Source organism: Equus caballus, chromosome 2, assembly GCF_041296265.1.
Source record: "Equus caballus isolate H_3958 breed thoroughbred chromosome 2, TB-T2T, whole genome shotgun sequence".
Taxonomy (NCBI): Eukaryota; Metazoa; Chordata; class Mammalia; order Perissodactyla; family Equidae; genus Equus; species Equus caballus.
In genome coordinates, this window is record NC_091685.1 from 57032034 (window position 1) to 57056201 (window position 24168).

The window sequence follows — 24168 nt, forward strand, 5'->3', positions numbered from 1 at the left end:
CCTCCCAAGATAAGAACTTTCAAATCACAGCCATTTACGTGAACCTCGTCTAATCAGAGGCCGGGGCGGGAAAAGCGCTGGCGCGCCTGGAGGAGGGCCGCCGCCCAGCTGAGGGGGAGATCTTCAGCAGTTTCACAAGCCGATCGACGTCGAACTGAGAGCCTGAAAGCGGCCATGGTGGGAATATTTATGCCATGGAAATCAGCAAATGCTGCAAATGACAGCATCCGCATCCCCACGCCCAGGGCCCGGTGTTCGACGTCCACCACCACCACGTCTCTGCTGAGGATCTGCAAACATCGCAAGCGTCCAGCAGACTGGGGGGTTGAGAAGCCTCCCAGGGAGTCTGGAGGGCTCTGGGACTGAGAGGAGCTCACCAGCGCCAGCGCAGTGCTCACACGGGGGCAGACTCAGCCAGTCAGGAGTCAGTCAGCCCCCGCCTTCCACCTCACCTCCAGGGGTCAGAGCGAGGAGCCTAGAGTGCACTGTGGGGTTCAAAACCCTGCTCCCATGAACTAGCCGTGTGACCTTGAATAGGTTGCTTAACCGCTCTGCCTCACGTTCCTCATCTGAAAAATGGGGAAGTAATAACCATGCACCTGCCTCAAGGGGGTTTCATGAAGATGGATGAGTTAATCCACAGGAAGCTGTTGGCACAGCACCTGGCACAGTGAATGAGCGGCTCACGCTGGCTGTTGCCGTTGCTCTTTTAGGTGTCTGTGGGCAAGCCGGCTGGAAGAGAGGGCTGGGAGGGAGCCTCCCTGTCTCCAGCTGCCGGACCCGCACAGCTCTCCTGTCCCCTCTAGGCCGTGTCCTCTGTACAGGACGGGCTGGGCCCAGACAACCTCCCCTTCTACAGGGCCTGCGTCCCTCCATCCTGTTGGGTCTGCCGGTGATGAACGCAGCTCTCAGAGGAATGCCCGCTGGACCCCCTGTGCCTGCTTCAGGTTCCCTGCCTCACAGGGGGTCCTTTAGGTTCTGAGCCAGCCCTCTCTCTACAGTGACCAAAGCCACGAGTCTCTCAGCCTGGAGCGCCCTTTCCTCCTCCCCTAGTTTAGCGTGCAGTTGCTGCAGCAGCTCCCCTGGGAAGACTTCCCTTATGCCAGGCAGAGCCAGGCCTCCTTCCTAGGGCCGGGTGCCCACACTCCAGTGCCATGTCTGCAGACCCTGAGCACTCAACACACCACGCCCAGCTCCCCACGAGACTCCTTGAGGCAGAATGTGTCCTTTTCTTCTCTACCTCTTACCAGGTCAGAGGGGACCCTCAACGCTGGAACCAGGGAGAAGTGGGTGGAGGAAAGGGGACGGGAAGGAGGGAAGGGGGCCAGGCACCTCTGACACAGGCCTTGCCCAGCTACATGGTGCCCGCTCCCTGTGCGCCCTCCCCTCCCCACACGCCCTCCCCGCCACACACACCCTTCCCTCCCCACATACACCCTCCCCTCCCTGTGAGCCCTCCCCTCCCCACACACACCCTCTCATCCCCGCACAATGTCATCCCAAATCCTGACTTCCTGCTGCAGAGCAACCCCTGTCACTCCACAGGGCTTCACTGCTTCCCCCAAATCTCAGTGTGAGGCAAGAGAGAAATCGTCGGATTAGGGCTGGGCAATGCGCCATGTGAGGTGAGCCAGCACCATACTCCTCAGTGACCTCAGCAGCCGGGCCTAGAGCTTGCCAGCCCACCCCCTCCTCCTGCCAGCCCAGGGAATATTTCCAGCTAGTGGCCTGACAGAGGGCGGGCTCCCCACTGTCCCCTCGGTCCCCTCCGCTGGGACCCAAGAGCTCTGTGGCTCTTGGGATTCGAGTGGGGGAGGAGGCAGGCAGGGACTGAGGCAGGTCCCAGGGCACTTGCACACCCAGAGTGAGTGCCCCTTCTAGTCCCACTGCTTGCAGAGGCCAAGAGGCTAGTCATTCCCTCATAGCCACACCCCTGGCCCCCCACAGGGCTGTGGGTCCTCCAGCCTCCGTCCTACCCTCCCCTTGCCTGATTCTTCCCCAAAGCACAGACTGCTGTCTGACACCCCATACATTTTATCCGTTTTTTTTTTTGTTCATTGTCCCCTCCTCCCCCAAAATGTAAAGGCCACAAGGGCAAAGATTTCCCTCTCTGCTGGTCATTCTGCATCCCCAGTGCCAAAACCCGTGTTTGGCACTCCATCAACATTTGTTGCATGAATGGAAAATGCGTCTCCCACCATCCACCGGCACACACGCGCTGACACTCCAGATCAGCTCGTGATGTCACCCGTGTCCCACTAAAATGCAATCAGTAGGTACAAAGCAGTAACGACCTTAAGGACCACTTTACAGAGGTGTCTGCATTTTAGAAGGAGGCTCTACAAATAATAAAATCTCTCATGAGCAGGAGTGAGGCTAGAATGGGGGAATTATATGGGGAGATATTTTGCGGCCCCCTTGCCCTGCTCTGAGTGTCTCAAAACAAATGAGTACATGCAGGAGAGTCAGGCCCCCAAATCCCACAGCCAGCACCGAGCCCCCTGAAGCCCCCGCATGAGGCCTCCTGTTTGTCCCTGTCCAGGCGTGGAGTCAGAGTTCAGGGGATTACTGCTCCCCAGAGCCGGGGTTCCCACCAGGGCCAGGGGCCCTGCTGGCAGCTCCCGGAGGCTCCCGGGCATTTCAGTTAGGTGTAGCTAGGCCGGGAACCTCAGGTGCCCAGACAATGCTGACACCCTGTGCTTCAGACCCCACAGCAAAGGCCAGAACATTTGTGAATGAAGCAGGAGACCCCACAGAGTGCAGGGTCAGTGATCCAGCTGATGAAGCCCTCCTCACCACACATCTCGTGTGCGAAGCCTGGCTCGGGCTCCAGGGAGAAGAACGTCCTGTGCCACAGGTCACTGTCTCCTCCCCCTCAGCGCCCCCATCGGCTCTGATCTGGCCAGGGCTTGGGCTGCTTCAGGAGAGCCAGTCCGGAGCCCAGCCTTGGAGGACTCCTGAAAACAGAAGTAGTCCCTCAGACTGTCCCTCCACTTAGGAGGATCCCCCCGGGTGGGTGGTGTCCGACCTTGCCCATCAGGGGACCCCAGCCTGCTGAGCCAATTTGACCACCCCTCTTGGGGGTGCTCTGAACAGGGGCCCGTCTTGGGTCCAGACTCCTGGAGGAGGAGCTGATGGAGCAACCTTCTGAGCCGGAGGAGGCCCTGAAGGCCCCAGCCAGCGGTGACCTAAGGTGCCCACAGATACCAGCAGTGACAAGCTGGGGACACTCAGAATGCAGCTGCATCCAGACACTGCGGTAGATGATAGACATGCACCCCCTCGGTCCTCTGCTCAGCGGTATGGGAGGCGCACCTGGAACTGCAGGGGTGCTCGCTCGGGTCGAGACCACACCCTCTCTCAGCTCTCGGACACTAGAACTCCAGCCAGAACTGCTGTCTTCTCTGGGGGCAAGGCAGCACGGCACAGGCCTTTGGGGAGCCCGGCCCTCGCCACCGGGCCCCTAAGTGCAGCGCCTCCATCCAGATGGTCTCCATTAATCTGCTGGAGATTTTGCCAACTGGTCAGTCCTTCACTCTAGTTCTTCTTGTGGCTCCAATCCCCTCCTCCTCAGGCCATTCATCATCTGTCCACTTGCCTGGAACAGCAAGAAAAGGCAGCCTCTTAAAGGAGCCAAGCCCAACCAACTGTCAGGTGCTCTGTCAGTTGCCCACAGGTGCTAAAGCATCCCTCTGCCCCAGGACCTTTACACAGGGTTTGGCTGTTTGTGCTGCCTCTGGCAAGCTCCAGAGAGAGCCCACCAAGCCAAGAACAGATAGATCTAAGAGTTTCCTATCCCCCAGCCCCTCCCTGGGGCCATCCTGTGTCCTCTTCCCATTGCTCTCAGTCCAAGGCCTCCTGCATGCTCAGATGACCTTCATTATGAATGGTGCCCCTAGTACGGTTCATTGCTCAACCTGCACAGCCACGCACAGAGATTTTGCAATGCCATCTCCTTCATTTAGGCTAAATTCTATCCTAGAAAGTTCCTCTGTCCTTCACAGTATGGGACCCACCTTACCAGTTCTCCAGACAAGTCTGAGTCCCACCAGTGGTCCCCACTCTATATTTAAATTAAGACTTTCAACCCCTATTTTCCACTCTCCCTCTTGGCAGTCATTCCTGCTACCTTGCTGTCCTGCAATTTTCCCAAAACAAAAGTCTGTAGAGTTACTGGGGACTTTGAAGTTCTAACTCAGCTCTCCCATTTTGCAGATGGCAAAATAAGGCCCAGAGAGGGGAAGTGACTTGCCCGAAGTCCCACAGCCAGTTAGTGGCAGAGCAGGGCTTGGAGCTCCTAGTTCAGGGCTCTGTCTGGTTTCCATATTGTCCCTCCTCACGGACATGTGGAGGTTGAGGGCACAGAGCTGCTGAACAGGCAAAGGGGCCCCCAGCCCAAAGCGCTCCGCACTGCACTGGTCTCTGCCTTCACCATCAAAGGAGTCAAAAGGCCTTTTTAAGGAGGCGGCTCTGTTTTGTCTCCTGGGAAGCAGGAACCTGTGCTGAGTCAGCTGAGCTAGATGGCAGGACCCGGAGAGCACAGCTTGGCTGTTAGGACCTGACGAAGCTTGAAGGTCCAAATGTCCTGCAGAGAGCTAGCCCAGCCTCTGCCTTAGGTTCAGGCTGGGCTGGCTGGTCAGTTCGGTCCAGCCGGCCCCGTGGCTCCGAGGGCCATTCTTCCTTCCCATGTGTGCCCCTCTAGCCTTCCAGGCCTCTGTCCACAAAATTCTGCTGAGGGCTCTACAGCCAGGGGCCAGCCCAGCCCACCCTGGCTGGCCATGCTCCCCAACCCCACAACCCCTCCTCCAGCTCCACCTCCCACCCCCAGAGCCGGCCAGGCACCTGCTCCTTCTCAGCCGACAGTCCTTCAGACATGCAGGATCCTTCTTGCTGGTTCCCAGGCGTAACCCCAGCTTGGACCCACCAACCCCCAGGCCACGTGGCAGCTCTGGCACCTGGCTTTGGTAACCACTCTGCTTCTCGCACACACCAACCTCTTGAGGCTTTTCCTTGCTGTGTGACCAGGTGGGGAGTTCTTGTCCCAGCTGCTCTCTCCCAGCCTCCCCTGGGTGACTCCCCCGGGTGACTCCCCCGTCCTGCTGGAGCCTCTAGGTCCTCACCCAGCCACCATCTCAGTTCATTCCTTCTTGTGTCCACGCCTTCCCGTACAACCAGACTTATCCCATGCGCCTCTCCACCAGCCCTCGCCTGCCCTTGCCTCACACACACGCAGAGACCAAGTCACCCCTGTCTGCAGGTGGAAGCAGGAAGATGGGAGCCAGAGGGTGGCCACTGCCCCCTGCTTTGGAGTCGCCTGCTGAGGCAGGCTGTGCTGCGGATTAGGGTCAAGGATAACATGGGCAGGAGACTTGGGGGTAGTTCCCGGAGGGAAATGGAAAGGGAACAGGACACGCAGCACTCCTTCCTGTTTGGTTCAGTGAGGTGCCCAGCAGCAAAGGAGGAGCCTTGGTCTTAGCTGCCCGTAGCTAGCCTCGGCCTCTGGCTCACACCCCTGGGAATTTGCTCGGGGACTTGCAGCGGCAACATGGGGGAAGGGAAGAAAGCCTTGCTCAGAGATGGGGGGGTATGAAGAAGGAGTCGTCTTGGGCTGCCCCGCACCATCTGTCCCTCTCCTGCCACCTAAGAGGCTGAGGTGATGTCGCTGTGGGTGTTGCATGCCTCTGCATCAGTGATTTGTTCCTTTGCATTAAGCACAACTATAAACAAATTCTAATAAAATGTAAATACATCTGAGAGGGATTAAAAAATTGACTTGGCCTGAGTTTCCTTCAGTGGGAAATAAGGACTCAGGTGAGAGGGCTGCTGAGGTCCCTTCCGGCTCAGACATTCTGCCCTTGAAGTGTTGGGAGAGGGCTTGCTCAGCCCCAGCCCGGGGCCCTGGCTGTGCAGGAGTGGGCTGCGCAGTGGAGAGAGCATGGGAAGACACGCAGCCGTCAACAGGGGAAGCCTGCCAATGCACCGTTCTCCTCAGAGGTCGGCCAGCTCAGAAGTGTGCCTGGGCCAGGGCCCTGCCTGGGTTCCTGCACCCGGAGGCCTGGCTGCCAGGTTTTTGAGGTGCATCAGAGGGGTAGTACCAAGCAACCCCGACTCCAGACTCAGGTGGGGCCCTTCTCACCTCAGCCTCTCCCTCCTGCCCCCACGAGGACCTCCCACTTGCTCCTGTCCCACTCATCTTCTCCCAAGGACTGCTAGTCACTCTGGTGATGCCCTGCCCCAGGGCATTTGCATTGTGAAAGTGGCCTGCTAGGAGAGGAATGGAGACCCCACAAGCTAATGATGTGATTCCTGGAGTCAGTGGGGGAAATGTTTCTGGAGGGGGAGTCCTCCCAGCGCTCCACAAATCATCCCACACTGGGCAGCACCGGTGTCCCCCCCCAGGTAAAGTGGGCTTCATTTATTCTTTCCATCAAGAGATAGTTACCTGTGCCCACCTTGTGCCAGGCACTGCGTCAGGTGCCGGGGGAACACCACTGAATTTGGTAGAGAATGAACCCGCCCTAAGGACACCTGCAGTCCAGTAGGGAGGTGGCAAACCTCCCCTAGAGTGTTCTCTGCACTCCTATCGGTTCATCTCCTGGCCACCCTCCTCCTCCCAGAGTCCCTCTGCTGGCTGCAGTGGCCCTAGGGGTGTCTGTTGATCACACAAGTTGGCAGGCCATGCCAGCTGGAGCAGCAGGTGCTCCTACCCAGCAGGGAGCCTGACCCCATGCCCCGGAGCACCAGCTGCCAGGCCACGAGTGGATGTGGCAGCTCAGATGAAAGGAGGAAATCTCCCCTGTGGCTTCTGTGCTCCGGCCTTGCTTCCAGCCAAAGGCCTTCTTGTCATTGAAGCAGCTTCTCTTCCAAACGCTCTCATTTCTGGGCGTAATAGGCATGCAAGCGCTGCTCTGCCCAGGGCAGAGCCCCCCAGCCAGGAGCCTCCCACCCAGTGGCTGAAAGGCCATTGATATTGCTCCTTCATCTCTCCTTGAATGCTCCTCCATTTTTCTTTCTTCTTACCAAAATCCTACCTCTCCTTCCCAACCAGGTCCTCCCACTGCCACAGAGCCTATGTTCACCCCCAAAGATACGGGACTCCACTTCTGTATGCCTCCACCCCCTACTTATAAAATGGGTGCCTCGCCCTGCAGCCTTGTGGAGCCGTCAGGAGGTAAAATGAGAGGGTGGATGACGCCAGAGCTCTGTGTGTGCCTGGCATCGTTCTAGGAGCTGTGCGTTTATTCACTCACTTAGTCTTCACCACAAGCCTCTGAGAAACATATTATTATTATCTTCATTTTACAGACGTGGAAACAGATGCACAGAGCAGCTGCCCAAAGACACAGCTGGCAAGTAACAGAACCAGAATTTGAACCCAGGTAGTCAGTTTACAGTCTGTGTGCCCACTGAACTGCCCCCAAGCAGTTTGTGCAAACTCCAGGACATTCTTATTCTCCTAGCCACTGCTGCCCCTCAGGCACGCCTTCACTCCAGCCCCGCCCAGCCCTCTCTGACCAGACGCCTGAAAGCCCTGGCTGAACCTGCCCTGGGGTGCAGGTCACAGGATCACTTAAGCCAGCTCTGGGACTCCAGCTCCCCAGCGAAGCCCTCAGAACACAGTGCTCTCCCATCCACTCCCCTCCCAAACACACCAACTACCTCTGGCTCCGGGATTCAGGAGCCGGTGTCAAGAGGGCTCCCGATGTGGGAGGGAGGCAAGGAGGAGAGAGGCAGGCCTAGCCAGAGCCTGGAGATGGATGGGCCCTGCTCCATGCTGGCCAGCATCAGATCAGCCTGGGAGCTGAGGATTGGAGCAGGGCAGTGATGGACAGCTGCCTGCCAGGGGGAAGCCAGCCCGATGGCTGATCGGATCAGATACCCCTCCCAGACCCCCATTCCTCTACCTCCCCCTCCCAGCTCACTGACCTCCCCCCTTGCTTCCCAGCCCCTCCCTTCCTGAGGCCTCCAGCTGCCCAGTTGATTTTATAAATGGCCCTTGCAGGAGGTAGGCACCTTGGCTAATTGAATCAGCGCCCATGAGGCAAGAGGCGGAAGGCTGGTTAGCATCACAGCTGAAAGGTGGTGGCAGCAACAGCTTGAGTGCAGCCATCAGGGAGGAATCTGAGTGAGCAGAGAGGCCAGGCAATCTGGGCCTTATTATATTCTGGCGCTCTACAGAGGGAACTCACCAGGGGGCCCTGGCCACCCCGCCATAAGCCTGGGAGCAGCTTATAAGGGTGGACCACAGGCCAACACACACACATACACACATACACACACTCATATGCTCTGGAAAAGGAGAATACAAAGGGAGGCAAGAGAGAGGAGAGAAGCAGCAGGAAGAATGAAATAGTGTGCTGCGTGTGCACCACTCAGTCATATGAACTATGCGCACATCTCCATGCTGGCCACCATCATAACGTCGCTCTCACCCGCCTTGATGTCACCTCTCCATAATAATTAGCAAATAACAGCAGTTCTAAGTGTCCTGGTCACAGCAGAGCATGTTGTGGTGTCAACAGCTGCCAAGTAGCAGACCCTGGAGCCGAAAGACCCCTTTTTGGTGGAACTGTCACTTGAGCTTACAACTGCCCTGTCCCCTTTGAGACCAGTCTGTTTCCTTACCTATGAATTTGCCTCTTGACAGGCAGGGTGGTATAGAAACACTTCAAAGGGAGCTTTGCCTCTGTTTCTGTTTGAGGAGCTTGATCTCAAGACTCACATCTTCGTGAATCCATTCAGTAAACATCTACATGCATGTGAGCTCCACGAGGTGGGGACAGGTCTGTGTCATTCCTCCTGGCCCCCAGCTCTGGTGGGGCTGGTATACCATGTGAACCAAGGAACGATGCACATGTTGCAGGTGATGGTGTGGTTGAGGCTGGCTGCGCTGGCACTGGCTGACAGTTCTGTGCAGGATGACCCACGCGCCCGGTCATGTCTTCTTGAGGGACTCTGATAGCATGGTCAGCATCCTCGACAACTGTCTCAAGGACTTTCATTACCCCTCCCCACTTCCCCAAATGTTCCACTTCCCCTCCCCACTAGCCCTCACCCCACCTTTCCCTAAGGCCCCAATCTACCACTTCCACTTTCCAGCAAACTTAACATCAGAACCAAGAACTTAGAAGTCCCTGGATCTCCAGCGGGAGGAGAGAAGGGAGGAGAGGAGCAATTTTCAGCTTAGGGTCCACAGATCTCCCAGCGGGCTTCTGGGGATCCGAAGGGACAAGCTCTGAAATGCACGTTCCTCAAATTATCCTCCATTCTTTTGGATTGTAAGCATTTCAGTTGCCTTCTTCAGGGCCAAGCCCCCAAGCCCGGCAGTGGCGAAGCCCCCAGTGGCCTTTTCCACAGCCTAACACTGCCCCCTGCTGGGCTGGGCTGGGACGTCCACCTCAGGCGCTGCTGACAGAAATCAGAAATGTGGCATCTTGGCCTAAGAGTCCCCCAGCTGCCACCCCTCGCCTGGAGAGGGGAAGGATTGAAACCTCAGAGGCCTTAGGCCTTCCTGCCTCCAGTGTATTTTGGGGCTGGGACTGATGGTGGCAGCAAGGGCAGCCCTATGGCCCAGACAAAAGAGGCAGTGTTCCTAGAAGCCCTCCCACCCCCTCTAGCCTGCTCCCTCGTCGCCTCAAACTCCGTTAATAAGGGTAAAGGCACTGTACAAGATAGAAGCTCCATCACAGCACAGATTGCGCATCGATAGGCCTTACCTCGTCCCCTCCCTCGCGAGCTCCAGAGGGCCTTTCCGGCGGCTTTTAGGACTCCTCTGGCTGGCCAGAGCAAAGCCATCTTCATCTCGACACGTCAGGAACTCAGCTCACCCTCTTCCCCAAAGCTGAGTCTCTCTAGAAACCCTGTTTCTCTCTGTTCCACATCCAGTACAACTCCAAGATCTGCAGGCCCTATCTCTACAAGGTCTCTTCTGAACACCCCCTTCCAACTGGGCCCCTGACCCGCCCTTTCCCCGTCCCTTTCCACAGTGCTGTTGGGGTTGTTGCCCTAATGCTCAGCTCTTAGGGACTCTCCTCTCAAAAGCCTTGCTGCTCCTTCTCTTCTAATTAGGTACAAATTCCTCCACACCATGGTTGGAATCTGCCTTCCCAACAAGGCTCCCCACGTTCCTTCCACTTTGAACGCAGAGCTCTTGCCTGAGCACGACACCCTCCCCCACACCTCCACTCACACACTGTCTTCCTCCCAGACGTTCTCTTCACACCCCCTTAGTCTTCAGGAATTCCTCCCCACCCTTGAAGGTCCACCTTAAAAGCCACCTTCAGTATGAAGCCTTTCTCTGGCCCCCAGTGAACAATTATCTCCTCTGAACTCCAGCATCCTGATTCACCTCTGGTGGCACTTCTGTCCCCTTCTCGTGGTAGACATCGGTGCCCTCGTCTCAGCCCCTTCTGGCTGGGGCATCTGGAGCCTTGAGAACAGCACTCTGTAGTATCAGCCGAACTGGCTGATAGCAGAGATGTGTTGATGTACCTTCCCATGAAAGCAGGTTTTGATGAGAGGAGAGAGCACAGGGCACAGAGCCTGGCCTGGGGGAAACAGACACAAGGGCCTATGGAGGGTTACAGAGCCGGAAGCATTATCAGAGCCCACATAGTGGAACTCCCTCGTACAGAGAGGGCAAGTCTCAGGGAAGGCAAGGGACTGAGTGGGATTGGTCCCATTTCTAGGGCACTGGAGGTTCAGTTACTGCCAACTCTTTCCTCTCTTCCAGTCCAGCATTTCACACACACACACACACACACACACACGGCTGCCCTACTATTTTTCTGGAGTTGACCCTACACTAACAAAGGGTTAGAGACACTTGAACATCTTTCCTGGGGTGTCCTGACTTCCACAGACCTCCAACTCTGTGGACAGATGCTTGGGACCCAGCCTAGGCCCAGATAGGACCTTGCTGCTGGGAGAGGAGGTGTCAGCGTTGTCAGTGGTCTGAGGCGGTGTCAGCTGGAGTGTTCACCCTCAGCAGGGCTGTAGCTGTCCATCCCCACCCCCACAGCACTCACACCACACAAGAATATTTCAGAAATGTTTAATGCCACAGAGAAGTCCCAAACCTGCAGAAAGCTGCAGCCCGTCTCCTGGGTGCCAGGAGCCAGGGCTGTCCCCTTCAGGGGACGTCATGGGGCAGGAGGCCTGCAGGAGCCAGGGAACCAGGGTGCTCTGCTGACTTCCTTTTGTCCTGGGCTCTCAACGCCCAAGGTTCCCTTTTGGCCGAGGAAAGAAAGAAGAGGAAGTGGAAAAGGAGCAGGAGGAGGGTGGGTCTCCTGGGGCACTCTTCCTGCTTTGGGATGGTGACTCATGCAGCAGGCTTGGGAGGGGCAGTTCCTCGACCCCACATGAGGGCAAACCAAGCCTAGGGTTCCAGAAGGGGCAAAGGGAGGTTCGTGGCATGCAGCGGCAGGAGGGGTCACCAGCAGAAACCAGATGGGAGACCTGCCTTCCCGCTCCCACTCCTCTCACCAGCCTTTAACTCCCTCCCCGTGTGTACTGGACCACCTCTGCAGTGGCATTTGATGAGGTCCACATCTCTTCAGTGCCCCCCCACCATCACTTTGGGCCTTTCTTAAGTATGACATTGTCATACTCGGTTCCCTGTGGCCAGCCAGAGGAAGAAAAGTCCTGCCCCGCTGGGTAGACATGCTTGAGGCCACTGGGGTCCCCATCAGCTTGGGCCTGCCTCCTCCAGGCCTTACCCCGGGGCTCCCTCGGGCTGTCATACAGGGACAGGGCAGCCACTCCCTCAGGCTCATCATATATGTGGTCGGGTTGCGGGGGTGGGTGCTCCTCAATGCTGTCGTACAGAGGGTCGACGGGGGGCTGGGGAGGAACCGCCAGGATGCCCCTCAAGCTCTTCCCCAGGTTACGGGCCACTGCATCGAAGGGCACTGCGTATTCCCCCTCCGGGCCCCGCGGCTGGGGCGCTGGCAGTGGGACGGTGGGCGATGGTGGTGGCAGTGAGTCATGGGGCCGGGAGTAGGGGCTCTCCGGTCGGGGCAGCACCATAGGGACTGTGGTTGGCTGCGTTTGGAGCCCAGGAGGGGCAGCATTCTTCTGGGCAGAGATGGCCTCTTCCAGGGCCAAGAAGATCTCATTGCCTTGCCGGGTTTCGAACTCAAAGTTGCCCTCTCCTGAGCTGCAGCGCCGGCCTGCCTCAAAGGAAAAGGTAACCTGTGTGGAGGAGGAAAGGGAGATGTTGGCCAGGCCAGAGGGCGGGGTGGCTTCTCCCGGAGCCAGCTCCCAACCACAAACCTATCAACTCCAGCTTCCCTCCACTGGGAACCCATTTCCCCTCCCTCCCTCCATGTTTCTTCCTTACAAGCAAAGTTCTCTCTCATCTCCCTTCTCTCCCTTCATTCTCACTCCCATCCATTCAAGTTCGGAGCTTGGCACATAGTCCGTCCTCAACAACGTCAGCTGCTCTTTACCCCTCTATCTTCTCTCTACCTCTTCTCATCTCCTCCTTCCTCACCTCCACTTCCGTTTCTCTCCCCTTCTCACATGCTCTCACTCTCCTTCCCCTGGGCCTCTCTCCATCCCCTTGGCTGGCTGCTTTCCCTCCTCCTCCCATTCTCTCTTCCTTTGGGGTCCCCCTTGCCCTGACAATCTCTTTTCTCTCATAACTCTTCCTTTCTCTCAACCTGCCCCACTGCGGCCCCTGCTCACTTTGTCACGCCCGAAGCGCCGCAGGAATCTGTAGGGCCAGTCATACAGCTGGGTGCCGGGCTCAGGGCCGCCCCACAGCTCCAGGGCACTCTCCCCAGCACGGAGAGTATAGGATCCCCGAAGCCGGCACCTCTCGCTTGCTTCTGTGGGTCTCATGGTCACAGCAAACTCCTTGCGGGGGGCCACTGGGGTGGAGAGGGGAGAGGAGGAGAAGGTAGTCAATGGGAAACGGCTGGCCTGCGTCAACTACCCTGCTCTAAATGAGTGTGCAGAAGTCTCTAGAATTCTGCATGCCATGCTTGTGCCCATGACCCTGCAGCCTTCATCTTGAAGGCTGAGCTTCTCTGTGTTGGGTTATACTCCCAAAAATGCCAAGTACCTCCACCCCCTACCCTAGTAGGCATCATGCCCTAGCCACATGCACCCCAACCCCATGCCCACATCCTTCCTGCCCCTGTTGCCAGAGCCACAGCCTTTTCTTCTCCATCTCATCTCTCACCCCAACCAGACGCCTCCCAATCCCTGTCACAGCTGCAGGTGCGCTGACCCTGCCTCCCAGCTCACAGCCTCCCCTCCCACTCTGATGCTGTCTGTTGCCCTCCACACCAGAGGTGGAGCTTAGATGTCCCTCTGTGTCCACCTGCTACACACACACACACACACACACATGCACACCCACGCACGCACCCAGAGGGCTAGACAGATTGCAAGAGGGGGATGCCTTGTCAGCAAAAAGCTCCTTTGCCACAGGACACCTTAAATCGACAGAAAGAAAACCACTCTTTTTTCAGACAATTACTCAGGTCCCAACAAGGGAGAGTTCAGGAGCAGCACCTTCGCCCGGACCCCACAGCCTCACCCTCTCCCACCAGCAGGGCCAGGGCAAGAGGGAGTGAGCCAAGGGTGAAGGACTGACACTCAAGGCAGGCCAGGCTCCCCTACCTTGGGCCGTGCCCGGAAGTGATGCAGAGCGGCTGATAAGGCGGCTGGCCAAGGCTGGGGGCAACCGCAAGGCAGGAAGACTCGGCCAGCAGCTGGCTGGCCCACACCTCGTCCCCACCACGCCCTGGGGAGAGCACACCGGCAGAACAGGCAGCCCCCCTCACCTGTGGTCGCGCTGCTGTACAATTCGTTCTCCTCCATGCAGGGCTGGCTGCCCTTCCCCTCTGGCCCCGACAGCTCCTTCCTCTGGCCCTGAGGAAGAGGCCCCGCTCTCAGCACTGTCACCAATCCCAAGCCCCACCTCTGGCCCAGGGTTTCTTTCAGGGCACACTCAGCCTGCGTCCCCTGTCTGCATTCTGGATTGGGATCCCCCCACCAGCGAACCACGCCCAGCATCCAGACCTTGGCTCTTATAACACCTGCCCACAGGAAGTATCTAGTGCCCCCACTCCCCCACCCCCCCCTCGCCCTTTCTGCACCCGAGGATGACTCACAGGGAAGGCCAGGAGGCAGATGGCCTGCATCCATTCGCCACGCTCTGCAGCAGGGGCTGCCAGCAGGTACAGGCGCTCCTTGGTCTCCAGGAAGAAGGCGCTGGTGTCCCGGGGGCTGCTGGCCTCCCCACCAGCCTCGGCCACCCGCAGGCAGTCACTGAGGCGGATCACCCTCCGGGCGGCCTCTCCCCGGCGTAGCTTCTCCGAGCCTTCCTGGAGCTCCAGCCGGGCCAAAGCGCAGCCCGACCCTCCATACAGCACAGCCCCGAACCGGCGCCACTTCTGAGCCCAGGTGTACGGCAGACAGGGTGCCGAGAGGCAGCCGCCCAGAGATCGGGACACGGGGAGCAAAGGGGAGAGCAGGGACCATGAGAGAGGGACTGCGGCAGCAACCCGGGGGTGGAGAAAGAGGTAAAGATCACAGGAGACCCAAGGAGGCAGACAGAATAATTAGAAATAACTGAGGTCAGCTGCAGGCAACCCAGCCCGAGGCCGCGCTGACAGCACAGAGCTTGCCAACGGCAGAAGAGGAGGCCTGACCAGGCCCCACAGAAGCCAGCCTGACTCACGAGACAGAAGAGGAGAGGCCAAGAGCCTGAGCCCCTGCAGCCCAGCGGAGGGCTGAGGAGGGCAGCGGGGGGCCCAGCTGGAGACCCTCACTCTTGTTCTGTGTGTGGGCCCACAGAAGGCCCTGTCTCCAGGAGCTTCGGTCGACCTTCCTGAACCTTCCGCCTCACCCCTTGACAGGTTGGGCCATGAGAGAAAGGGAGAGAGGAGCGCTGGTCCGGGCCAGCTGAGGGAAGGGGGACTTCCTCATTCAGAGGCTGAGGAGGAAGAGGAGTTTGGACACGCTGGGGCCCTGGCTCCAGGAGACTCCAGCTCAAGTTTAACACCAGGCTGACGCACCCCACCAGGGCAGGAGAGGAGAAGGAACCTCCACCACAACCCCAAATTGTCCCCTCCACTGCTCCTTCCATTCCCTTCCAGGGCATCCCATGAGAAGAAGTTACCGCAGAGCAAGAGAGGCAAGAGACAGGCCCCCTCCCAGGGGAAGAGCTGTCAGCACAGGGCACAGTGTGGGGCCTGCCCGGCAGGCCCAGGCCCATGGCTGCTACGCAAAGAGCCCTCCCAAGCCAGAGCTCTGGGTCTAACCTGATGGATGACCCAACGCCCGCCATCCCATAAGAGTTTTGAAACATGCGGGGGACACTCCTCTCCTCCTCCTCAGGAATTTCCCGCAGCCCCAGCCCCTTGGCCCAGCCCTGCACAGCCCCGCTCTTCCTACCTTTCCGAAGGTCTGTTGCTGCTGGAGGAACAGGCAGCCCTGCTTCACGGCCGCCTCTCCCATCCTCTCACCATCGCGGCCCACACCGCAGCTCTCTCCTGCCCCTCCTGCCCTCCTTCTCTCCTCTCTGCCGTGTGTTCCCCCTTCTCTCAAGTTCATTTCCTCTCTGCCCAGAGTTTTCTGCACTATTCTAGTCTGCTTGATGACGACAGGCCGATAGGCCCTGTGGTTTCTTGCTCTGTGTGTGTGTGTGTGTGTGTGTGTGTTTGATGAGTGAGTTTCACACTCAAGCTTCCTGCATTTTCAGTGAGTAAGAGATAATTTACAAAAAGGCAAATTCCAGCTCCTCAGTGAGAAACAATTCAGGTCAGAAGCTGGCTAAGGAGTCACCTACAAAGAATGGCTGAGCCACAGGAACAAAGAGACCCAGTAACCAAATTCAACAGTAAAACCAATAGCAAAAGGCCCCCATGCTCACACTGGATGCTTAGCATGACACAGCTGGAAGAGAACTTAAAAATCAACCAGCTCAGCTCCCTAATTTAAAAATGAAGAGACTGAGGCTCAGAAAGGTCTGAGGAACATATTCAAAGCCACCAAACTCGAACCTAGGTCTCTCAGCTCAGTAAGAGTTGAGCCACACACACTGGCCCAGCACACAGGACACAGCAGACAGAGCTCACCACTTTCACACACACTGCTGCAACTGTTCCGCTGGCAGGAGCACGCCCTGCCCCTGACGACAACAGACACTTACATCACCTCCTTGAGATTCTAGAAACACGAACATCCTCACACTAAACATGCTATGCTCCTAGAACACATTTAAACCTTTGGGGTTCTCCTCCTTTGCAGCCCTGTGAGCATTATAAAGACACTTGAGTCTCATCTGGAGATTATCTTTTCAATAGCAATCTCTTATATTTGAAAAAAAAGTTTCATAGTTACCAAAACAAAAGTGCTTCATAGTGATCAGAGTTTCCAGGCACACATTGTCACCAGCCACACCATCTATCTCTGGAAGAAAGAAGGGCAGGTATGAATGCACCTGGCTGCCACTCCCCTGAGGCTGAAGGGCTGGTAGGGGCAAAGGGGGAAGTACCAGGGCTCCTTATCTTCAATTCAACAGTCTTTGTGTTGTTGGCACCTAAGTGGAATCCAGACTCCATGCGAGAAGACCCATTGATTTGGGGAAATCTAGGCTCCTCAGAGAATAGGGAACTTAAAGCCAGAAGGTTTAGAGAAGAACTGAGAGAATCTGATGGAGGCATGGTGCAGAATGTTGGGGGAACCAGAGAATCAGACCAGCACTCTCGGGGTAACCCCACAATGGGTGCTTATGTAACCGGGCAGTTTCCTCCACCACCGGGCTTTGGGTGTCTTGGGAAGGAGAGCAGAGCAGTGCATCAATCAGCCTTTCTGCTGTACATGCCCTGTGCTTTACCCACACAACTTTAAAAGATGAATGTTACGAGCCCTGGGAGGAGAAGGCTGAGTCACGGCCCTCAGCCCTGCTGCCTGGATCGGAACAAGATGATCCAGAGACGAAGGGAAAACCAAGGATGCTGGTGTGGGAAAAACTCCTTGGGAAATGGTTAGGAGTATGGAAATGGGATGCAGCCTATCCCATCTCTCTAGTTCCTAAGGAGAGGCAATGTTGGAAGCTGTGTGGTCTTTGGCCAACATTAGCATCTCCTTACAGAATGAAAAGAGAAGGGGCTGCCAGAGCAATGCCTTTCAAACTTTAATGTACAGATCTTGTTCAAAGTTCAGATTTTGATACAGTGCGTTTGGAGCGGGACCTGAAATGCTGATACTGCTGATGGGCGGGCCAGACCTCACTTTGAAATAAAGGAAGTTCCCCCCACACTCTGATGCCTTTCCCCTAAGGGAAACTAGGCACATTCCACTTGGAACCACAGGGGGGCACCCGAGCTTACCAGATTACTTGAAAGCTGTTTAAACCTGGAGGCCTGGGCCCCAGTATTCCAAACACCCCCATACCATCCTTTGCCTGTGGTAGCAGGAGAAGTTCTCCTCCTGCGGCTGTTGTCTGCAGAAGATACGGCAGCAGGAGTGTACTGTGGGCGACACCCTTCAAGGCACCTCCCACTTTCCCTGGCAGGACTTGTGGGGTCCCTGCAGTGGAGGTACTAACCCCAGTACCTTCTGCCTGGCCACAGGTGAACCCTGTGAGCTGGGACCCAGAAGACAAAGTTCCAAGACACAGCAGAGGGGTAGAGATTCACAGGCCCTTGGGTTACCCAGCACCAATGATGGGAAGAGAAAACATAAAGGAGAGTCTCAGTGGTTTATGCTGAGGCACAAGTCGGGTGTGGGGTGCCCTTTGCCTTCTCTTTGCTTTTATTGGAAGGGAAGGGACACCCCACACCCCGCTTGTGCCTCAATAGAAGCCACCAAGATCCTTTCCATTAAAATGGTTTCTCTCAGCAGAAGTTAGGAACCATACAGACCAGAGACCACAGATCCCAGAACTTTACAACTTTTTGTTACCACTCTCACCAGGGATTAGCAACTACATCCTTAACATAAAAGGGCTTGTGAGATTGCTCGGGGGGCAAAAAAAAAGAGACTGTGTCTGATTCCTTGGGCAAGCGTGGAGATTAGGTAACCCCCAAACGATGGACAGTTGGGGGCAGCTACCCAAAGGGCAGCTCTGGGCACACCACAGGAAAGAAGATATAGAATGGGCTAGGAGCCGGCATGGGCCTGAGAAGGATCAAGGACTGAACAAAGAAATCAGCAAGCGGGGTCAGAAAAGATCCCATCCCGGCCGGCCCCTGTACAGTGGTTGCTGACTGTAGGAGAGGGACGACACCACCAGTCTCTTGAGTTTCATTCCTAGTCCTCATCCATTCTCCATTAAGTGTATCACTTCTCCCGGTACCAAGTAAAAAGAGAACCCAGTTCTGGAAACTCTCAGAGAGAAAGGGCTTATAATATAACATCATAATTATGCTCCTTAACATTGACATAACACTTCAAATGCTTTATGCTCTCATATGAGCCCCACGTGCACCCTAGAATGAGACTGAGATATAAAGAAGTTAATTAACTCAAAAATTATTTGTTGAGCATCTACTCTGTGCGGAGGCAGTAGGGACATGGCATAAACAAGACAGACAGAATCCCTGTTTTATTCTGGTTACTTTTAGTTGGAGACTCTGACAATGAAAAGAGTAAATATGTAAGTAAATAGTTTTGGACAGTGATCAATGCTATAAGTATGACAGTGGTAAGAAAAGCCTGTCTGAGGAGATAACGCCAGAACTAAGAAGTCAATGACGGGGCCAGCCCAGCAGCGCAGCGGTTAAGTTCACGCGTTCTGCTTCGGCAGCCCAGGGTTCGTCGGTTCGGATCCCAGGTGCAGACAGGGCACCACTTGTCAAGCCATGCTGTGGCAGGCGTCCCACACATAAAGTAGAGGAAATGGACACAGATGTTAGCTCAGGGCCAGTCTTAGCGAAAAGAGGAGGATAGGCAGCAGATGTTAGCCCAGGGCTAATCTTCCCCAGAAAAAAAAAAAATTAGAAGAAGAAGTCAATGACAGCAGGGAAACAGCCACTTAAAGCTCTGAGGGAAAAATATTCCAGGCACAAGTTACTTCAAGTGCAAAGGCCCTGAGGCAGGATGACCTTGGATGTGAGGAAGTGCAAGAAGGCCAGAATGACCAGAGCATTGTGAGCAAGAGGGAAGCATGGTAGAGATGAGGTCAGATCACATGGCCTCTTGGGCCACAGCAAGATTTGGAGTGTATTCTAAATGCAGTGGGAGGGGCCAGCGCTGTGGCCCAGTGGTTAAGTTCTCACGCACTGGTTTGGCGGCCCAGGGTTTCGCTGGTTCAGATTCCGGGCTCGGGCATGGCACCGCTGGTCAGGCCACACTGAGGCAGCGTCCCACATGCCACAACTAGAAGGACCCACAAATAAAAATATACAACTACGTACTGGGGAGATTTGGGGAGAAAAAGCAGGAAAAAGAAAAAAAAGATTGGCAATAGTTGTTAGCTCAGGTGCCAATCTTTAAAAAAATAAACAGATAAATAAATAAATAAATGCAATGGGAGGCCACTTAAAGGTTTTTAAGCGGGGGCATACGTGATCTGATTTATGATTTTAAAAGAATGTTCTGCACTTGTATGGAGAAGAGATTATTGAAGGGCAATACAGGAAGCAAGGAAACTAGTTAGGAAGCTATTTCCAGAGCCCAGGAGAAATGTGATGGTGGTGACCAGAGACTGTCACACATTGAGGTACATGGGGTAACTATTGAAGTTCAAAGCTGATTCAGCTTGAACTAACAAGCCTGACTTGAGGTCTATGAAACACACATGGTCCATCTGCTTAACCATTAAAGTAAAGAATGCACTCTCTTCAGATAGGAATGCAGACTTCCCCTCCTATGCCAGTATCTGTAATGCCCTATTGGTAACATCCGGATTAGTCCCTTTCCTGACATCAAGGTTGACCTGCTAATTTGCAACTGAATATCTCTTTGAAATTTTTTTTTTTAGGAAGATTAGCCCTGAGCTAACATCTGCGGCCAATCCTCCTCTTTTTGCTGAGGAAGACTGGCCCTGAGCTAACATCCGTGCCCATCTTCCTCTACTTCATATGTGGGACGCCTGCCACAGCCATTGGGCCGGCCCCCTCTTTGAAATTTTGATGGAACTGTATCCTGGGTGTGTTCAACGTATGTTCTTTGTTCTAAAAAGATATAAGACTGTACTGAAACTCAAGCTTCTCCGGAATGCCTTCTAAGCCCTCCCCGGGTTATAATCCTCACTCTGGGTCATAATAAACTCACTCCAATTTTGATTTATAGGTGAATTACAGATTATTTGCGTCAACAGTGGTTTGGTCCAGGGTGTTAGCAGCGGCGATGAAACGAGGTGGCCAGATTTGGGTGTGTATTAGATTTGGATTAAATGGAACTTGCAGGTGGACTGGATGTGGGGGACTGTTGAGACATGAGGAGTCAAGATAACTCCTAGGTTTTTAGTTTGAGCAACTGGGTAAATGGTGGTACCATTTACTGAGAAGGGGAAGATACAAGGAGACACAAGTGTGGGGAGGAGGATTTTTGGGCTGTGGATCTCGGCCTGGCTCACAGGAAGCTGTTACCTCTACCCAATCAGGCAAGTAGGGAATGGGAAGACTGCCACTGCAATTGTAACTCCGAGATTCTCCCACTGCAGCTGCTATGCCACTCAGGATGTCCCTGACCCACCGTCTCTGCTCCATACACTCAGGGAGCTAATGATTGGACACTGAAGGGTTGTTAGAAAAAACAAACATGACAAAACCAAGAAAACCACAACATCTCCAGGTCTGGGCTTGCAGAAACAACAGTCAAAAGCTTCTGCCTCGAAAATCTGCTTTGAGTGAACCTAACCAGCAGAGCTGACTTTGATTACAAAACCTCAGCTGCAAGGAAGTCTGGGTAATGTAGTTTTTAGGTGTCCTACCTCTGCAAACCAGGAAGACACGCTAGGAGGGGGAAGGAGGTTGAAACGAATGTTGAGCACCAGTCCACTCCATTCATAACAGAAAGTGTGTAATTCACTACCATTTCATTTCCATCGCACATGGTAACCCCCAGTCAATGCAAACTTCAAACAACCAATACTCTCAGAATCAGCGAAAATCTAACCTGGGGGCCTTGATTAGAAGCCAGAGTGGAATCCAATGGAAAACAGGAACCGGCATTATCTAACAACGGCAATTCCTGGTGGGAAAGAGGGAATTGGCCTTAGCAGGGAAGGACTGACCTCATCTGACCCAGAGGGATGGCTTTCCCACTCCGACTGAGCCCAGGGGTCCTAAAACCCCTTTACCTCTCCCCACCACGGCCACCTCTCCCAGCATCTGACCCCTCTCAGGAGGCAGCCTAGAGTACTGGTTAAGGTAGCAACCTATTTGGCAAGATTGGAACTGTGCCTTCTACATGTTTCCATCACCACCACTATTTGGCGGCTATTTCCATGAATGTTTATGGAGAAGAAAAGGTTAGACATGAAAACAAGGAGTCACTATTTGGGACAAGAGCAATGGTCCTTGTCCACTGAAGCGGAAAGCTGGAAAGACACTAACATCAATCCGGGGGCCGGCGGCAGCGTTTTGGAAAGTAAAGAATGCCAGCATCCTGAGGGGGGCCATCGGTAGCGGGTGCGTCGGAAGGTCCCTCGAGCGTGTGGTGCTGCAGCAGTCGTGCGGCCGCGGGTGGGCAGCGAGGGTGGCCAGAGCCAGTGGGAAGTACACTCGGGAGACAGGACTCCACCAGGTGCGGGTTCTGGGCGGGGACAGGTCCCGGTCCCCCTCCAGGAAGCCTCTCCACGCCAACGAGCAACGGCAGCGCCAGCGCCCGCCCGCCTGCCCGCCCGAGCGCGCGGCCCCTTTAAAACCCATGTAAACAAAGCTTTGTTCGCCGGCCCCCCTCGGCGCTCCGGGCGCGCTCCGCCCCCGCCCCCGCGCCGCCGGCCGCTGACGTTGCCCGCGCCCTTACGCCGTCCCAGCGGCGCTGCGCATTCTCCAACCGCGGCGCCGGGCGCGGGGCCTGCGCAGCCGAGCGGCCATACGCCGCGGGCGCAGCGCGACGAGCCCCCAGCGCGCAGGCGCAGCGGCGACGGCGGCGGCGGCGGCGGCGGCCCCGGCCGAGGTGCGCGCCGGGGGGGAGGGGGCCGGCGAGGAGCATGAATGGAGCAAAATGGCGGATCATGTGCAGGTGAGGGCGCCGCGGGGAGGGGGCGGCCGCGGGGAGCGGGGCGTGGGGGCGCGCGCGGCCCCGAGGGCTCGAGCCGGCTCGGGGCTCGCCAGGCCCGCGCCGCCGCCGCTCGGGGCTCCGGGGCCGCCGCCCGTCCGGGCTCCGGGCCTCTCCCGCCTCGGGCCGGGGGCCTCCTCCATCCCTCCCACCCGGCCGCTCGCCCCTCGCTCGGGCCGGAGGGGCGGCAGCTGGCGGCCCGGTGCGCACGCCTCCGTCGCCCCTCGGCCCCTGCCTTCCCGCCGCAGGGAGGCCTCCGCAAGTCCTCAGCCCCCCGCCGGGGAAGGAGGGGACCCTGTGCGACCGCGTCCCGGGGGGACTTCGCCTCTGCCCCCCGGCCCTAAACACGTAACAAAAAGAGGACCCCACGCCGACACACCTGGCGCGCACGAGTCTCCCGCCGCCTCCGTCTGCACGCCCCCGACACAGGAGACCCCTCGGGCCGCCTCCCCCGACGGATGCGCCCGTCCCTCCCACACTCCTGATCCGCAGCCTGCAGGGCCGAGCTCCCGGGCCTCCAAAATGGGTGCTCGGGCCTGGCCCGTCCTCCCTCCGGCCCCCTGTCCGCCCCGAAGGAGTTAGGCGCCCACACCTCCTCGGGAACGCGGGTGGAGGGGGGTGTGTCTGAAATGAGAGACGCACCGTTGGGAGCAGACGTCGCTCTGGAGGGTCTCGATCAGCTCAAGAGCTGCCCCGGCCTGCTTTGGGCCCAGGCCACTCTTCTTCAAAGCCATAGCACAGGCCCTGGGAAGCGACAGCCCCTGCCAAACCTAACAGGAGCTGGAGGAGTGCAGTCGTTGCTTGCAAACTCGATCAAGTCTTTAATCTCTATGCCTTCTATCAGATATTTTTATGACAGTTATTGATACAAATCTATTGTCAAAACCTTCGAATTTTCTAGGTAATCGCACAGTTTTGTGTTGTGGGTAGTAAAAAGTAGAGAGCATAAGAAGTGTCGCCTTATTTTGTATACTATATAGTATCATTCCTTGAGTAAAAAGAATGATCTTCATCCTCATATGTTGTCTACAAGAAGCTGGAGTGGTATGACTTCTACCAGTTTTTTTCCGGAGAGAAGGGACTAAAGAAATTTTCAGGCCAGGGATCAGTACAGTATGTTTGGAGTGTGAGGAACAAGTTATCGGGACAGACTTGTATCAAAAATTGTGACTACAGGTGGGAGACCACAAGGTTTGTGTTTTAAAACCAGTATCATGGTCTCGGTCAGAAGTAGCAGTAAAACTTGATACAAGGTGATAATAACAATAGTGTAGCACCTTGAGTTTTAAAGCAGCCATTTCTAAGAAATGTGAAGGATTTTATGTGATTTTAAAAAAAATTCTTCCATCTTAAAAGAGTAGGTAGGCAAGAATTACTTCTGTCATTTTTTAAAGGAACAAACCAAAGCGCAGAACTGATAGGAGATTTACTTAAGTTAAGGGTAAGTGGACCAGAGGCTTTTGACTTTGGGTCCAGTGCTCTTATCTACTGGGGAAAAAAATAGTGTCCGTGAGCATTTCAGAACATGGTTTGAATAGACAGCCTTTCTGAATGATGCTTTGGAAAGCAAAGGAAGTCACTGTGCTTTTATGAACGTACATCTGTTCTATCTCCTGTAAAGAAGTATCCTTAACGTGACCTCTCCCACATTTTGAACCAAAAATGTGGTCATTCCTCACCAGATGAAAGTTAGGATGCTTCAAATAATCTTCATAGGATTTTTGGCTCGAAGGGGGGTTTACCTTGATTTTAGTAAGGTGATATTTTTCTCCCACCCACCCAAAATAAAAAATCTACTGAAGTTAGAATTTATTAACTTCTCAAAACAAAGAGGAGTATGCCAGTCAATATTTTGTTTTAGTTTTAAGAGTTGTAGTATGTTACTCTCTAAATTAGTGGTCTTTATATCAACAGGATAAGTTTGTGAGAGAATTTTTTTCTCTTTGGATAGAATGAAGCATATTGCTTTTCTTTGTTGGA

The 24168-nt window shown here is 55.5% G+C and overlaps 2 protein-coding genes across 10 annotated transcripts in view; one reads left to right on the forward strand and one right to left on the reverse strand.

The window, feature by feature from the left end:
• Positions 1-11039: 11039 nt before the first annotated feature.
• DOK2 (docking protein 2) lies at positions 11040-22792 on the reverse strand. 6 transcript variants are annotated; one of them, XM_070255979.1, is made up of 7 exons: positions 22568-22792; positions 21082-21156; positions 16357-16425; positions 14124-14405; positions 13794-13881; positions 12688-12872; positions 11040-12192 (listed from the first exon to the last, which is right to left on the reverse strand). In XM_070255979.1, exons 4-7 carry the CDS (start codon positions 14151-14153, stop codon positions 11572-11574), a joined length of 924 nt encoding a protein of 307 aa, XP_070112080.1. In that variant the 5' UTR covers positions 14154-14405; positions 16357-16425; positions 21082-21156; positions 22568-22792; the 3' UTR covers positions 11040-11571. The 6 variants fall into 6 exon arrangements, with proteins under 6 accessions (XP_070112080.1, XP_023491881.1, XP_070112052.1 ...); XM_023636113.2 differs by lacking the exon at positions 22568-22792 and adding an exon at positions 21522-21850; XM_070255951.1 differs by lacking the exon at positions 22568-22792 and adding an exon at positions 21522-21836 and having other exon boundaries at positions 14124-14503.
• XPO7 (exportin 7) overlaps positions 21916-24168 on the forward strand; it is a 104876-nt gene continuing 102623 nt past the window's right edge. For 2 of the 4 annotated variants that reach the window (XM_070255910.1, XM_070255933.1), the window contains exon 1: positions 21920-22152. In XM_070255910.1, coding sequence (XP_070112011.1) covers positions 22135-22152 — 18 coding nt within the window. In that variant the 5' untranslated portion in view covers positions 21920-22134. Of the gene's footprint in view, positions 22153-24168 lie in introns of all 4 variants that reach the window. The other 2 variants (XM_070255940.1, XM_070255923.1) reach the window with 2 other exon arrangements.